Genomic DNA, 16,681 nt, shown 5'->3' on the forward strand with positions numbered 1-16,681 from the left:
GTTAATTACACAACAAGGTTTTACCATTGTAACTTATTTTTTAGCTGTAGAGAGCAAACAAAACAGTCTATTATCAATACAATACAATACATACAGCAGCGTCCGTGTCCTAAAGTCCCAGAATGCATTGCGTTGCTGACGTCACGTCCCCAGACTCTATAGTGATACTCACAATAAAAATAATAAGGTCATATAGATCATAAAACAGTCTCGGAGGTAGGAAAGTGGATTATCCTTTGTCTGAAATATTTGTGTTTTCGTCTTGAAATGCGAGGCAAATGTTGGATCAAAATAATTAGGAAGCACAGTTTCTACAGATCCTTTCACTCGATTGGGATGTTCTCTATTCTGGACATACGGCAGTGACTGTTACATCGAGCGTGTTTTGCTGTATTAAACACGTATTTATATACTGATTTATACAGATCATCAGGCTCTGAAAATTATTCAAATAGAACACAAAGAATGGCCATATCAGCTGCCATAGCTGCAACTCTTGCGTCATCAGAACAGAGAGTTCAAAACACCAGTGTGTACATTTAAAAAGCGTCTTTCAACATTTTATCAAGATTGAAAACAGCCCTGGTTGACAGTATACGGAAGTCTCCTTGTTCTTCTTCTTTTTCTCAGTTGAACAGCATGGCATCCAGCTTGTTGCATTAACTACCAATACAGAAGTCTGTTGCACATAACCCCTATTATAACGAAGTAGTTTGTCCCCCCAATTTTATTCAAAAGAAGAAAAAAAAGAAAAGAAACCGAGTCCAGTGCAATGACAAAAATATTAAAATTTATGCAACAATACCTTTACACCTGTGTAAATAATTACTTTTATTTTATTTTTTTGTTGTTGTTTTTTGAGGTAACTGAGAAAATGTTGTTCTGCAGTCAGACCATTGTGTTCTATAAATGTGACATTTATTAACGAATTATTACCGTCAGTGTCAGCATTCTGTTATCTTCGCTCAGTCCTGCACTGTGTAGTGCACTGCGTGTCATCCACTATCGAGGGAACGAGAGCGTGACGCAGCTTCAGCGCTCTGACCGAAGACTGTCACTGCGCATGCGCTGCTGCTGCCGCTCACATTTCCGGTTGATGCTCTTCTCATTCGGAGCTATGGCGCTGCCGACAGCGGGTACAGACTCTATATCTTTTATATTTCTTTATATCAGTCATCATAAATCAGATCGGGGTCTGATGGAGTGATTGTGTGTGTTTGCAGTTTTCTCTTGTCTTCTCTTCAGCTCCGCGGTTGCTTTGGTGCAGGAGCTCGATGACACGTGAGATATTCCTTCCTTTAATATATTCTCTCGAAGACTTTTCATAATATGAACAGGATCGTGAGAGATGTCTGTGAACAGTCTTCAGTTTATTGCAGTATGAATGAAGATCTGCTCTGATGTATGAGTTCATATCTTCAGAAATGACAGCTGCATGTTCAGCGTTTACTGATGTTTATATATCTCTGTTAGAAAGCAGACTTCATGATCACAGTACTGCTGTGACTTAATTAAACCCCATGACATTACTTCACAAGAGGCTTCTTTTCTGTAGGACAAGTTATCTTTGATAAATGAGTTTAAAAGCTGTTCTGTTTGAGTCAATGCATCATATGATGCACATGCAGTGATGATGAATGTGATGTTCATCTTTATTTGATGAAAAATCAGTCTAATAAAAATAAAAATTGATCAGTTTAATATATATATATATATAAGATTTCAGCATGCAAATCTTTAACATGTTTGCAAGATTTACTAATTTTGTTGTCGGCTCTCTAGAGAAACCTGTCTCTGTCTGCTGTAAGGCAACATTTGTGCTGATTTATGACTCGGACCCGTTCTGTTATAATGAAGAAGAGCCGGTCGTTATAAAGAGTGGAACACACAGGAGCGTTGGATAGAGGACACTGTGCCTCTGAACTGTGGTTTCTCGCTCTGTTATTTCCTCCAGTAGATGCAAATCTTGTTTGTCCTCTGTGTTTTGTTCAGGTTTAAAGACAGCAGGATGGAGGACGTTTGGCTGGTGGATGTGAGTCACGCACACATGATCTCTTGTGAAACTTCTGTGTGTGTGTGTGTGTGAGAGTGAGTGTGTGTGTGTGAGAGTGAGTGAGTGATGGGTCTCTATCTCTGTGTGTGTGTGTGTGTGTGTGTGTGTGTGTGTGTGTGTGTGAGTGAGTGATGGGTCTCTATCTCTGTGTGTGTGTGTGTGTGTGATGGGTCTGTGTGAGTGAATAAGTGTGTGTGTGTGTGTGTGTGTGTGATGGGTCTGTGTGAGTAAGTGTGTGTGTGTGAGTGAGTGATGGGTCTGTGTGAGTAAGTAAGTGTGTGTGTGTGTGTGTGTGAGTGAGTGATGGGTCTCTATCTCTGTGTGTGTTTGTGATGGGTCTGTGTGAGTGTGTGTGTGTGTTTGTGATTGGTCTGTGTGAGTGTGTGTGTGTGTGTGTGTGATGGGTCTCTATGTGTGTGTGTGTGTGTGTGTGTGTGATGGGTCTCTATGTGTGTGTGTGTGTGTGTGAGCCTGATGGGTCTGTGTGTGTGTGTGTGTGTGTGTGTGATGGGTCCCTGTGTGTGTGTGTGTGTGATGGGTCTTTGTGTGTGTGTGTGTGTGTGATGGGTCTCTGTGTGTGTGTGTGTGTGTGTGTGTGTGTGTGATGGGTCTCTGTGTGTGTGTGGGTGTGTGATGGGTCTCTGTGTGTGTATGTGTGTGATGGTTTTTTTTGTTGTGTGTGTATGATGGGTCTGTGTGTGTGTGTGTGATGGGTCTGTGTGTCTGTGTGTGTGTGATGAGTCTCTCTGTGTGTGTGTGTTAGGGGTGTGCACGGATATTCGAATATTCGTTCTGCTCTAATTATTCGATAAATAAAAATGATATTCGAATTTAGAAAATAAAAGGTTCACAATAAAACCTAATTTGGTCACTTTCTGTGATTCTCCACGGCATATTTGAAGATGTATGAAACCTGGAAAAAAAGGGTGTGTCGCACCTACAGTCCATGGTCGCACCGCGTGTGCATCGCTTCCATTATGAGCGCACATACTGCGCTCCTACATTGGAAATAACGAACTTGAGCGCGCAAAAGACTTGATATGTGAACGGCCCCTAAGAACTGCGGTCTTCTACAGTGCTTCAGATATGCCGTGGAGAATCACAGAAAGTGCCCAAATTCAAGAACATTGTTGCGGCATCTCTCAAGCAACGAATAAACACCGCTCACTTGGAGAATGCAGTGAAAACTCCTCTTCTCGCGTTTGCCCAAGACCCTCAGCACAAATATCTCAGGTTTCTCGATGAAAACATGAGAGAAGTAAGAAAAAAAACTTTTTTGAACATTATCAGAACATTTTCTTTGATGCGAGTGGTGCGTCGCCAACGATGAAGAGGATGCAATGCCCACTCGTGGGAAAAGGCTGAGCCAGTTCTCCAGCGATGATTACAGAGAGTCCAGCCGAGACGAGTGGGAACAGTTCTTACTGGAGACATGTATTCCACCAGATGAGTATCCCATTCAGTGGTGAAACCAAAACACGAAGTGCTTCACAAAACTTATTCGCTTAGCACACCGTTATTAGTGTATCCCGGCAACGTCTGTGTCGTCAGATCGCGTGTTCTCCGCGGCCGGCTTTATAAACGGACTAAGGAGCCAACTTTCAGAGATGATGCTGACCCTCAGAGGACCCCAGATGATGCTAACCTTGAATCAACAAACAGAACTAACAATTAATGCTAAATGTGTGACTGAATCATATAATAACTTAATAATATTGATAGTTCATCGTCTAGCTGACTACGTCTTGTATTATTATTATTATTTTTTCTAAAATCCTGTCAAATGTGCACAAACTACTAGCTACTACTAAATATTGTAGAAACATAATTTTCTGTAAAGTTGCTTTGTAACGATTTATTTTGTAAAAAGCGATATACAAATAAACTTGAATTGAATTGAATTGAATTCCCCCGATCGTGTTTACATGCCTGTGTTTCTTAACAGGATCATGTAAAACAATAGAAAAAAAAGCAAAAAAGATTGTCTGACAGTTTCAAAGTTAAGCGTAGGCTACATTCTACAATGGCCTAATTGCTGCAGGCTGCTTTACGTTCTTTCTTTGTTCACTTTTTTTTTTGTTTTTTTGCTTTTAATCTATACTTTTGTTTGTTTGCACGCATTGTTAAAGGTTTCAGCTACAAAACACGATGTGTAATGTTCAAGCTTATTGTGTGTAAGCTTGTTCAAAATGACGGAAACAATAAATGTTACTGAAAAATAACGTCTTTCTCATTAAACTTAATTTAAATAAACAAATATTCGAATATTCGTTTTTTGTGAGCTCAAATATTCGAATGTGATATTTGCGGAAAACGCCCATCCCTAGTGTGTGTGATGGGTCTCTCTGTGTGTGTGTGATGGGTCTCTGTGTGTGTGTGTGTGTGTGTGTGTGTGTGTGATGGGTCTCTGCTGTGAGTTTGATGGGTCTCTGTGTGTGTGTGTGTGTGATGGGTATCTCTGTGTGTGTGTGATGGGTCTCTGCTGTGAGTTTGATGGGTCTCTGTGTGTGTGTGTGTGTGTGTGTGTGATGGGTCTCTGCTGTGTGTGTGTGATGGGTCTCTGTCTGTGTGTGTGATGGGTGTGTGTGTGTGTGTGATGGGTCTCTGCTGTGTGTGTGATGGGTGTGTGTGTGTGTGTGTGTGTGTGTGATGGGTCTCTGCTGTGTGTGTGATGGGTCTCTGTGTGTGTGTGTGTGTGTGTGATGGGTCTCTGCTGTGAGTTTGATGGGTCTCTGTGTGTGTGTGTGATGGGTCTCTGTCTGTGTGTGTGTGATGGGTCTCTGCTGTGTGTGTGATGGGTCTCTGTGTGTGTGTGTGTGTGATGGGTCTCTGCTGTGCTGTAGTTCTACGCTCCGTGGTGTGGATACTGTAAGAAGCTGGAGCCGATCTGGCAGGAGGTGGGGGCGGAGCTGACCCGCTCGGGGTCACCGGTCCGAGTCGGAAAGATGGACGCCACGGCATACTCAGGTGAAGTGGTCAAATCTCCATTTTACACGCTCTCTGTGCAGTTACCTGGCTGTCTTTATGAGGCAATCAAAAATACTAAATAATTATATTAAAGATAAATTATGTATGTTGTAATTAATAGAAGATTAGAAATGAAACTAAAGATAAAAGTGCTTTATAATCAGACTCTTTGGGATGTGAGTGAGTTGCAGAGGTGGGTAGTAACGAGTTACATTTACTTCGTTACATTTACTTGAGTAATTTTTCGGGGTAACGAATACTTTTCGGAGTATATTTAAAGATGGGTACTTTATACTCTTACTTGAGTACATTTTTTGGGAAAAATCTGTACTTTTACTTCGTTACTGTGGGCGACGCCCCTCTCGTTACTTTATCTTAATGCAATAAATGCTTCAGTTTATTCCAAACGCGCCGTCTACTTTTCTCTCGACAATGAGCGATGCCCATTCGCGAATGATTCATTCTTTTGAGTCAACTCTGTTCAAAGGCTTGATCAAACCAATTGGCAAACGAGTGAATTGGTTCATGAATCAGTTTGATTGAGTCGTTCAGTTCCATGCTGCACGCGCTGAGCTCTGAAGCGGTTCACTCAGAGTTGTAACGTTTAAGAATATTAGCCGCGTTGAAAACGGGGCTATGGAACTGCACTGAATTGAAAGCTAATCTGCAAAGGCTATTCTTTGCTTGCGATGGAGATCCTTATTAGATGAACGCGTGTGCTGTCTACTGTTTAACAGGTAATGACTTGGGCTACATTCGATTACAGTACACGATACCACTGTGACATTAGTTTGTTGTACGTGTGTGGCTTATAACAGGTTGAATGCAGCTTCCAAAAGACAAAGAATAGCCGATTAAGATTTTATTAATTTTAATACAATCACACCAGTGCGAGTACGTTCAGCAAGTCATATCATCAGCTGCTAAATTCAGATCTGTGATCGCTTGCTGGCGCTGAACCAGAGACAGACGCGTTTTTACAGCGCTGCGCATTAACCAATCACACACGGTTCTGTTGAGCTTTTGAATGCAATGGCCAATCAGAGGTGTTCCGATGAGTCATCGCTGAAATGCCGGTGCTTCCTTCACTCGCTCACTTACTGAATACCTCTTTCTGCCGAATTCTCTCGTCAGAAACAACAAAGTGCAGATGTGTGTACGAATCTATAATTAAGATATTGATTTCACAGTGTTAACAGTTTCAGTGATTTTAATGGTAGTTTCTGAGAGTGAATGAAATCTAGACTGTCAGTGAAAATTATGTTTAATAATGTAAATGTTATTTGCTCTCTTTCTGAACAATGAAAGATTAGTATTTTAATTAAAAGATTAGATTTAATATTTATATCACATTAACTTTCAATGTTAAATTCACATTTAAAATAAAGTCAGTCGTATTAAAAATATGTTATGGCATGACACCTATATTTGTTACTTAAATAAACAGACAGGGTTTTATAATAAATTACATAAATTGGATTAAAGGCTGATGAAATATATACATTTATACACACACACATACATTACATACATTTTTTTTGTCTATATATCTATATAAAAAAAGGCTCCGTATATATGACCCAAAGTAACTAGTAACTAACTACTTGAGTAGATTTTTTATCCGATACTCTTTTACTCTTACTCAAGTAACTATTCAAGACTAGTAATTTTACTTTTACTTGAGTAAATATTTCTAGAATTACTTTTACTTTTACTTGAGTAAAGTTTTTGGGTACTCTACCCACCTCTGGTGAGTTGTTGTAATCACACGCAGATGATTGATGGGATTGTTTGTGGCTCTGTTTCACACGCAGTTTACGTGTTTTTACTTGATGTCTAAGAGCAAAACTACATCAGAGTTGATCTGCAAGCCGTGATCTATTCACATTTGAGTGTGTTAGAAGAGACACATGTCATTCCTTTACTGTTGCTGATTCCATAGCACAAAACAGTTTAATAACAATAATAACACTAATAGCAATACAATAACAAACTATTTTTATTAAATCAAGAGAAGCTGCTGGAGTTTAGTTGAGCGTCTCATTATAACAGAAGTGTTTGTTAGAGACCGAGACTCACAGTGGTCTTTGATCATCTCAGTGTCTTTACTTGTTTTCTGTATGTAATGTACTCACTGACTAAATAACCATGGAAAAGAAAGCATTATAATTAGTAATCAGTGTCTTTATTAAACTGCGTTCACTATAAGTAGAAGGTAATATTGTGTATGTGACAGGCTGATGATAGGGTTACAGTAACACACATGTTTCAGACCCGTACAGTATGTCATGATTACGACTGATCCTCTCATCTGGTGTCCATGTGTGTGTGACGCAGGTATGGCGTCAGAGTTCGGCGTGCGAGGATATCCCACCATTAAACTGTAAGTCTGTCTCCAGCGCTTCTACAGATTCACCCTGTCTTCTGCAAATCAACTTATCCTGGGTTTCCTAAACTATTAGTGACTAACTGATCTTAAAGAAGCTTGTAGAGTAATTCTGGATAGTGTAAAATCTTCAGCACCTCTGACGCGAAGCTCAAATGGATTTGCACTGGTTGTCTATTTAAAATCCTTATATGTAGAAGACTCTGCAAGAAAACTAAAAGCGATTATTTATTTCAAAAAAATCTTCATCTGCATTTAGCCCACTTTTACTCTGTTAAATGAACGCCTCAGTGTGTGATTCAGTGGTGTTATATATGGTCTGAGAATGAAAGAAGCTCATAAGAAGGTAGAGAATGAGATCTTGTAATGGGTGAAATATAAGGAGCTGTGTATGCGGCGTGAGTCTCACTGCTGTCCGTCAGTCAGTTATTATTATGAGCATGATTCCTGAAGAGCGGCGTGTGACTCTGTGAGTCCCATCAGACGCAGGCGTGAGTCAGGAGACGCCCCGAGGTGTTGATGAGATTACCCATGAGGCTAATGCTTCACCTAATGAAGGACAGAGTCGAGAAACTGTGCAAACGCATATGTTTTTAATGATTGTATGTGTATATATGAGGTTGATTAGTTTGTTTGTGACGCCGGGGTTGAGCTGACTCCTGGTCCAGCAGCTGAAGATCTGCTCAGATCCGTCGAAGAAGCAGTGCTGGATCAGTCCTGGACCCTCGCTCTCTCCGGAGGACGCTCAGAGTCTTGTGTACTTCTGTTACCGGAGTAAACGCTCACAACAGAGCCTGCTGGAGATGTCTTAGGAATTATTACATCATTCACATGACCGTAGAGGGTTAATCACCTATAGCATTCATAGATTGTACAGATACATACTGTATACATACAGAGTTTAGTCAGAACAATGTCAACACTTTCAGCCTCTCAGTACAACATCTAACATTTATCTGCTGGATGGAGCTGAATTGTGATTGACAGATATTAATTCAAGCACCAATCAAAGCTATAATGTAACATTAAATAAATTAATGAATGTATATGCACTTCCATAACATTTGAATAGTCGTAGTCCAATGTTGTCTAACAAAACATCTGAGAGTCATTCATCTGAATTCATTAAAATAAAAATAAAAATCTCGTAAATGATGAGCAGATTATACTGAAATTAATTAATTCTTCCATAAGAGTTTGAGCATCATGTCTTTCTAAAGGAGCATCAGGGTCAGGTGTTTCATCAAACGGCTGAGATGTGTGTCTGGTTCTCGGACTCGTGTCATGTACTCGTCAGGATTATTTCAGGTCTGTAGTTTTTATGGTTGATTAATAGAGCTGTGTTTCTCTCTCTCAGGCTGAAGGGGGAGCTGGCATATAATTACAAGGGACCCAGAACCAAAGATGACGTAATCGAGTTTGCCAACAGAGTGGCTGGGTGAGAATTCAGTTCAGAGGCATTTTAAACACTTGTTAAGGCTTTAATAGCTATTGGATGTCATCTTATCTGTGATTATAAACATGTTTTAACAGCAGGGTTTGTCCTCCATAACTGGTCTCGATCATATTAAACTGAACGATTGTAATGAATACTTCTACCTTATTAAAGTTAACATTTGATTAAAACTTACTATTTACTATTACTATAATACAGTACTTGAGTACATAAAAAAAAACCCCAAAAAAACAAAGTACCCCTCAAAAACAAAAGTACAGTGTACAAGAAAGACAGAGGTGCACCTCAGCCAATAACAGACCGGTCTGACTCTGACTCATAACCAATCAAAACGTCCAGTTCAGCTGGGGGCGGGCTTTGCTTTGACTGTCCATCACCAGCTTTAAATTGTAATTTCGATGGATTCTGGAGTGGGTCACACCATTGATATTAGCAGATTTGAGTAAATACATTATAACTGTGTCCTTATCAGTTATCTAAGTGTCTAAAACGCAGGCACACAGTTCAGTTGAATGGTAAAGCTAACTTCATATGAAGCAACGGTGGACTCCAGGTACATTTTCAGAATTCTGTTTAATTTCAATTCTGAAATTGGATATTTATGGTCCGGAATCAGATATAAAATATAATTTAATATAAAAATGTAGAGTTCTCTTATCAGTCTCTCTCTGTGTGTGTGTGTGTGTGTGTGTGTGTGTGTGTGTGTGTGCGTGTGTCTCTCTCTATCTCTGTGTGTGTGTGTCCCTGTGTGTGTGTGTGTGCATGTGTCTCTCTATCTCTGTGTGTGTGTGTGTGTGTCCCTGTGTGTGTGTGTGCATGTGTCTCTCTATCTCTGTGTGTGTGTGTGTGTGTGTGTGTGTGTGTTTCAGGCCGGCCGTGCGGTCGCTGCCCAGCAGACAGATGTTCGAGCACGTCTTGAAGAGGCACAGTGTGTTGTTTCTGTACATCGGAGGCGAGTCTCCTCTGAAAGTGAGCAGCTCAATCCGTCTTCATGTCTACACTTAACTAAAGTTAACAGTGTGAACTGTGTGTGTTATGTGAAAGCTATCATCACTAGACACGCCCCTCACTGCTGATCACACCAAGCCACATCACAATGATTCATTATTAGCTTTTCATCGCTCCTCAAACCCTGCAGTTCCTCGTGAAGCCCCGGGGAAATAAAGAAATGATGCTGTTGTGTGTTTTCAGGAGAAGTATACCGAGGTGGCGTCGGAGCTCATTGTGTACACGTATTTCTTCTCTGCGTCTGAAGACGTCTTACCAGAGGTGAGCTGAGTCCTCTTCAGATTCATCCAGTCGTGTGTTTTAGACGATCACATGAAGTCTGACTGAGATGTTGTTCTGCTGCAGTCTGTGACTTTACATGAACTGCCTTCAGTGGTCGTCTTCAAAGATGGAAGCTATTTCACATACGATGGTAAGTGAAGAAAACTAAATCAGCTTCTAATACTTCATAATGAACCCATAACACTTTCTGAGGTTGTGTTCACAAGAGTGGAAAGTAAAATGTATAATATGTGAAGTATTTTTTCATTTATTTTTATAACGATGATGATGATAATTGTCTGGATTCTGAAAACAGCAGTGTGAATGTAGTGTAGAGAGAGACACTGTTATAACTAAAAGAGGTTTGAATCCACTTTAAAGTCCAGCTACATATCAATGTTAAGACTTTTTACTCTGGTCAGTGAAAGCTGTGCCCAAACATAGACCTCCTCTCCTCGTTTCCCGTCCCTGTGCCGTCTCGGATGTGTTTGGTGCTGTGTTTCAGAGTATGAAGACGGCAGCTTGTCGTCCTGGGTGAACCGAGAGCGATTCCAGAGTTACCTGCCCATCGATGGCTTCACGCTGTATGAGCTGGGAGACACAGGTGAGACGACCTACACACTACAGCTGGAACACAACCTTACTTGTGAACATACTTCAGAGCCTGTCTCTGTAAGAGCGTGTCTTGGTCGAGGAACGGTTTTCCTCTCTTTGTCTTCCAGGTAAGTTGGTGGCGATTGCGGTTACTGATGAGAAAGATGCGACGGAGCAGAGCAGCAGGTACAGAGATGTGCTTCCTGTGCTCGTGTGATGCTGTGATGTGTGTTTTCTCGTGTTTAACTGATCGGTGTTGGTTCAGGTTGAAGGGTCTGATCCAGAGAGTAGCTGCTGAACACCGGGATCAGTTCAACAGGTGATTCCCAGCATCCGCTCACATCCAGGCTTACATTGCAGTGTTATGACAGTACACCGTTTACAGAGGGGTTTTGACTCCAAGATGCAGTTTGCTGTGAAATCTCATTATATTGGCAAAGATAAATTTCAGTTGCGTCACAGAATCGTTAGTGCCGTGACCCATCTTTCATTGTTTAATTTTTTTTCAGTCTGGATGGACAAATATCCAGAAGCTTGTGATGTTTCCAGGCTCAAACAGACACCTAGTTCAGAGTCTGTAAGCTGCTGTGTTAAGGCTAGTGTAGAGTAGACATGAGAGAGTGAGCTACATCGAGCGCTGCTGCTCCTGTAATGATCAGAAGAGCTGTGCGTCTCTCATGCTGCGCTCCTCTCTGTCCTCCAGAGATTTCCAGTTCGGCCACATGGATGGGAACGACTACATCAACAGCCTCATAATGGGGTGAGTACGTCTGGACAGAGGTCAGGGGAAGATGGTGATGTAATGGGTGACATGGGTTTGAGACTGATGTGTGCTCTTCCTCCTGCAGCGAGGTGTCTGTGCCCAGCATCATCATCCTCAACACCTCAAACGAGCAGTACTTCCTGCCAGCCGAGCCTGTGGAGGACCTTCAGCAGCTGCTCCAGTTCTTCAGCAGCGTCCTGGACGGCAGCGCCCCGGTACCCTCACACACACACACACACACACACACATATAATGGAGACCTCCGCTGCTCTTGATCTTGATCGGCTCTGTCCCCGTGTCTCCTGACAGGCGTATGGAGGAGACGGCTTTCTCCAGAGGATCAGGCGTGTGGCGTATGATGCCAGATCCACTGTAATGGTGAGCTGAGCTCAGAGAAACTAACCCAAGTCAATCATTATTGGATAGTTAACAGCAGTTGGTCTTTACACTCCGTGTCAGCTGAAGGTGTAGTTGTTCATTCATCGTTATTTCATTATTTCCCACCAAACCTTGTCACCATGGCACTGCAGAGGTGTGAAGAATATGAGCTGCTGTGTTTCATGTAGAGATAACAGCCATAGCAATGCATTATACTCCTGTGTGCTCCTGAGTTTGGAAAACCACTTCCACAGCGAACAGAAGCAGGGACTGATGAACATAGATCCACAGCAAAAGATTGACACACACCCTAAACACATAAACAACACCTGTTTATTCCATTCCCATTAACCCTTAAACACCCGGCTCAGTGTGCCAGGACTTTAACCCTTAAACACCCGGCTCAGTGTGCCAGGACATTAACCCTTAGACACCCGGCTCAGTGTGCCAGGATGTTAACCTTAAACACCCGGCTCAGTGTCAGAGGATGTTAACCCTTAAACACCCGGCTCAGTGTGCCAGGACATTAACCCTTAAACACCCGGCTCAGTGTGCCAGGACATTAACCCTTAAACACCCGGCTCAGTGTGCCAGGACTTTAACCCTTAAACACCCGGCTCAGTGTGCCAGGACGTTAACCCTTAAACACCCGGCTCAGTGTGCCAGGACGTTAACCCTTAAACACCCGGCTCAGTGTGCCAGGACTTTAACCCTTAAACACCCGGCTCAGTGTGCCAGGACTTTAACCCTTAAACACCCGGCTCAGTGTGCCAGGACATTAACCCTTAAACACCCGGCTCAGTGTGCCAGGACTTTAACCCTTAAACACCCGGCTCAGTGTGCCAGGACGTTAACCCTTAAACACCCGGCTCAGTGTGCCAGGACTTTAACCCTTAAACACCCGGCTCAGTGTGCCAGGACGTTAACCCTTAAACACCCGGCTCAGTGTGCCAGGACGTTAACCCTTAAACACCCGGCTCAGTGTGCCAGGACGTTAACCCTTAAACACCCGGCTCAGTGTGCCAGGACTTTAACCCTTAAACACCCGGCTCAGTGTGCCAGGATGTTAACCCTTAAACACCCGGCTCAGTGTCAGAGGATGTTAACCCTTAAACACCCGGCTCAGTGTGCCAGGACGTTAACCCTTAAACACCCGGCTCAGTGTGCCAGGACATTAACCCTTAAACACCCGGCTCAGTGTGCCAGGACTTTAACCCTTAAACACCCGGCTCAGTGTGCCAGGACGTTAACCCTTAAACACCCGGCTCAGTGTGCCAGGACGTTAACCCTTAAACACCCGGCTCAGTGTGCCAGGACTTTAACCCTTAAACACCCGGCTCAGTGTGCCAGGACTTTAACCCTTAAACACCCGGCTCAGTGTCAGAGGATGTTAACCCTTAAACACCCGGCTCAGTGTGCCAGGACATTAACCCTTAAACACCCGGCTCAGTGTGCCAGGACATTAACCCTTAAACACCCGGCTCAGTGTGCCAGGACTTTAACCCTTAAACACCCGGCTCAGTGTGCCAGGACGTTAACCCTTAAACACCCGGCTCAGTGTGCCAGGACTTTAACCCTTAAACACCCGGCTCAGTGTGCCAGGACTTTAACCCTTAAACACCCGGCTCAGTGTGCCAGGACATTAACCCTTAAACACCCGGCTCAGTGTGCCAGGACATTAACCCTTAAACACCCGGCTCAGTGTGCCAGGACTTTAACCCTTAAACACCCGGCTCAGTGTGCCAGGACGTTAACCCTTAAACACCCGGCTCAGTGTGCCAGGACTTTAACCCTTAAACACCCGGCTCAGTGTGCCAGGACGTTAACCCTTAAACACCCGGCTCAGTGTGCCAGGACGTTAACCCTTAAACACCCGGCTCAGTGTGCCAGGACGTTAACCCTTAAACACCCGGCTCAGTGTGCCAGGACGTTAACCCTTAAACACCCGGCTCAGTGTGCCAGGACGTTAACCCTTAAACACCCGGCTCAGTGTGCCAGGACTTTAACCCTTAAACACCCGGCTCAGTGTGCCAGGACGTTAACCCTTAAACACCCGGCTCAGTGTGCCAGGACATTAACCCTTAGACACCCGGCTCAGTGTGCCAGGATGTTAACCCTTAAACACCCGGCTCAGTGTCAGAGGATGTTAACCCTTAAACACCCGGCTCAGTGTGCCAGGACATTAACCCTTAGACACCCGGCTCAGTGTGCCAGGACATTAACCCTTAGACACCCGGCTCAGTGTGCCAGGACATTAACCCTTAAACACCCGGCTCAGTGTGCCAGGACATTAACCCTTAAACACCCGGCTCAGTGTGCCAGGACTTTAACCCTTAAACACCCGGCTCAGTGTGCCAGGACGTTAACCCTTAAACACCCGGCTCAGTGTGCCAGGACTTTAACCCTTAAACACCCGGCTCAGTGTGCCAGGACTTTAACCCTTAAACACCCGGCTCAGTGTGCCAGGACATTAACCCTTAAACACCCGGCTCAGTGTGCCAGGACATTAACCCTTAAACACCCGGCTCAGTGTGCCAGGACTTTAACCCTTAAACACCCGGCTCAGTGTGCCAGGACGTTAACCCTTAAACACCCGGCTCAGTGTGCCAGGACGTTAACCCTTAAACACCCGGCTCAGTGTGCCAGGACGTTAACCCTTAAACACCCGGCTCAGTGTGCCAGGACGTTAACCCTTAAACACCCGGCTCAGTGTGCCAGGACGTTAACCCTTAAACACCCGGCTCAGTGTGCCAGGACGTTAACCCTTAAACACCCGGCTCAGTGTGCCAGGACGTTAACCCTTAAACACCCGGCTCAGTGTGCCAGGACTTTAACCCTTAAACACCCGGCTCAGTGTGCCAGGATGTTAACCCTTAAACACCCGGCTCAGTGTCAGAGGACGTTAACCCTTCAGTCATCTTTATGTGAGACCACCTTAGTATTCTTCAATCTGTTAATTATCAACAGTATGAAAAGGAACAATGCTTGTAAGCATGTCTGTTTTGATTGAGTGGTGTGTGATTAGAGTGTGTCGTCTCTCTCTCTCTGGTGTGCAGTCGGTGTTCCGCAGCTCTCCGCTGCTCGGCTGCTTCCTGTTCGGTCTGCCGCTAGGCGTCATCAGTCTCATGTGCTACGGCATCTGTACGGCCGAGACTGAGGACGAAACGGAGCTGATGAAGAGAGACGGCTTCACAGACGAGGAGGAAGAGGAGGGTGAGGAGGAAGAGCAGCAGCAGCTGACGGCTAGAACAGAAGACACGGGAGAGGAGGATGAAGATGAAGAGAAGATCAAACAAAAGAGTCCAAGTGAAAAAAAGGTTGATTAATGAGAAACGAATGCCTGCGAAGAGGAAACCATGGCCTAGAATCTCCTCACTGGCTTTCATTGTTTTCTAATTCTTTTATTTTCAGAGTCGCTCTAAATGTCCACCAAAAGTCTTGTTTCTGAAATCTTCGAGCTCAGTCGTGGAGCTCTGCGTGTAACGAGTTATAAAAGCACATAGACTGTTTTCAAGTGAATTAATAATTAATAATCATTGCCCTTATGAGCAAAATCCCGTGTCGACTGCAGTTAACTCTTAGTTGAAACATGCTGAACGAGCCATCTCTCAATGGACACACGTCCTACTATTTTATGTTTTTTGGATGAGAAAGTGCAGTTATTGTCGCATCGGAGACTTAATCTCCAGAGGATTGTCTTACATGAGATTTATTACATTATAAAAACATAATGAACGCACACACAGATGCTTTTCCCCTGCTTGCTTCTCAGACGTGATCTGACCGAATGTAGAAGTCTAGTGAAGTTAATCTAGGATGGATTTGGTGAGAGGCTTGGGCTTTATCAAATGCACTGAACACACACACACACACACACACACACACAGCAGCTTTAGGCTCGGTTGAGTGTTTTTGTTTTTAACTAGATAGTCCTGATCCTTCTGTAGGGTGCTACATTTAACATTTACAGCAGGTAGAGTCGGTGTATGTGTTTTAGATAGAAAGGCTTCATGTGTCAGCTGTTCTCAGCATCTGTTACCAACATTTCCTCAGAAACTGTTACTGCATTCATGAAGAAGGAAAGTGAAGACACAGGACTTTTATTTGGATTCTCAAAACTACAGCGAATCACTGTAAAGGATGTAAGTCTGTGCGAGGAGACGTTTTCTTTCGAGGAACAGGACTGAAGAGCTCATGCTGCCGTGTTCACACTGGATGGGAATGGAGTGACGTTCCTAACCTGGTCTTCACGCTCCCTTCCTGATGTTACTGTAGGGATTCTCTTATCTTAACATAACTTGTCTTACTGTTTCTGCTGTTCATTAAATGTTTCTGTCTCTCTCTCGCTCTGCTTTCTTCCCTCACATCACTATCATGGTAAAGTAGACTAGATTTCCTTCAGTTTTGTATGTGATCACATTCGTCTGAAAGGTAATTGTAAGGATTTATAACAGACTGCGGTCTTCTTTTTTCTCATCCCAGATGTTTGTAGATATTGTTTAGCTGTTAGTAAGGTTAGACAGTTTGTCACCTCCATATGTTTATGAAGGGCCTGTCATGAACAGAAGCGTTCTGCCAAAAACGATGCCGCAATGAATACAATCAATAAAGTCCATGTTTGACACAGTTTTGTGAAGCTGTAATTCATTAAAAGCCTCGTCATGTGTAATTATGACCAGTCATTAGAGTAACTAACGAGTGAGTTCAGCTTGCTCTGGAGGTCACGGGGTCACGGGACAGTTCGTATCTGGGGGAGTATTTCTCTATTAATTGTTCATTATTGAGTCTTCACACAGTGTTCATTTGTCCTGTTCT

At 43.4% G+C, this 16,681-nt stretch overlaps 1 protein-coding gene across 1 annotated transcript; it reads left to right on the forward strand.

Moving 5' to 3' along the window:
* The first annotated feature begins 1,005 nt into the window (after positions 1-1,005).
* Positions 1,006-16,493, forward strand: LOC113066347 (protein disulfide-isomerase TMX3). The gene is made up of 16 exons (XM_026238256.1): positions 1,006-1,136; positions 1,224-1,281; positions 1,993-2,032; positions 4,897-5,020; positions 7,358-7,403; positions 8,764-8,844; positions 9,732-9,831; positions 10,054-10,131; positions 10,216-10,282; positions 10,637-10,735; positions 10,854-10,911; positions 10,991-11,044; positions 11,429-11,485; positions 11,574-11,703; positions 11,798-11,866; positions 14,923-16,493. Exons 1-16 carry the CDS (start codon positions 1,064-1,066, stop codon positions 15,190-15,192), a joined length of 1,404 nt encoding a protein of 467 aa, XP_026094041.1. The 5' UTR covers positions 1,006-1,063; the 3' UTR covers positions 15,193-16,493.
* Positions 16,494-16,681: the final 188 nt, after the last annotated feature.

Source organism: Carassius auratus, chromosome 49 (genome assembly GCF_003368295.1).
Source record: "Carassius auratus strain Wakin chromosome 49, ASM336829v1, whole genome shotgun sequence".
Classification (NCBI taxonomy): Eukaryota; Metazoa; Chordata; class Actinopteri; order Cypriniformes; family Cyprinidae; genus Carassius; species Carassius auratus.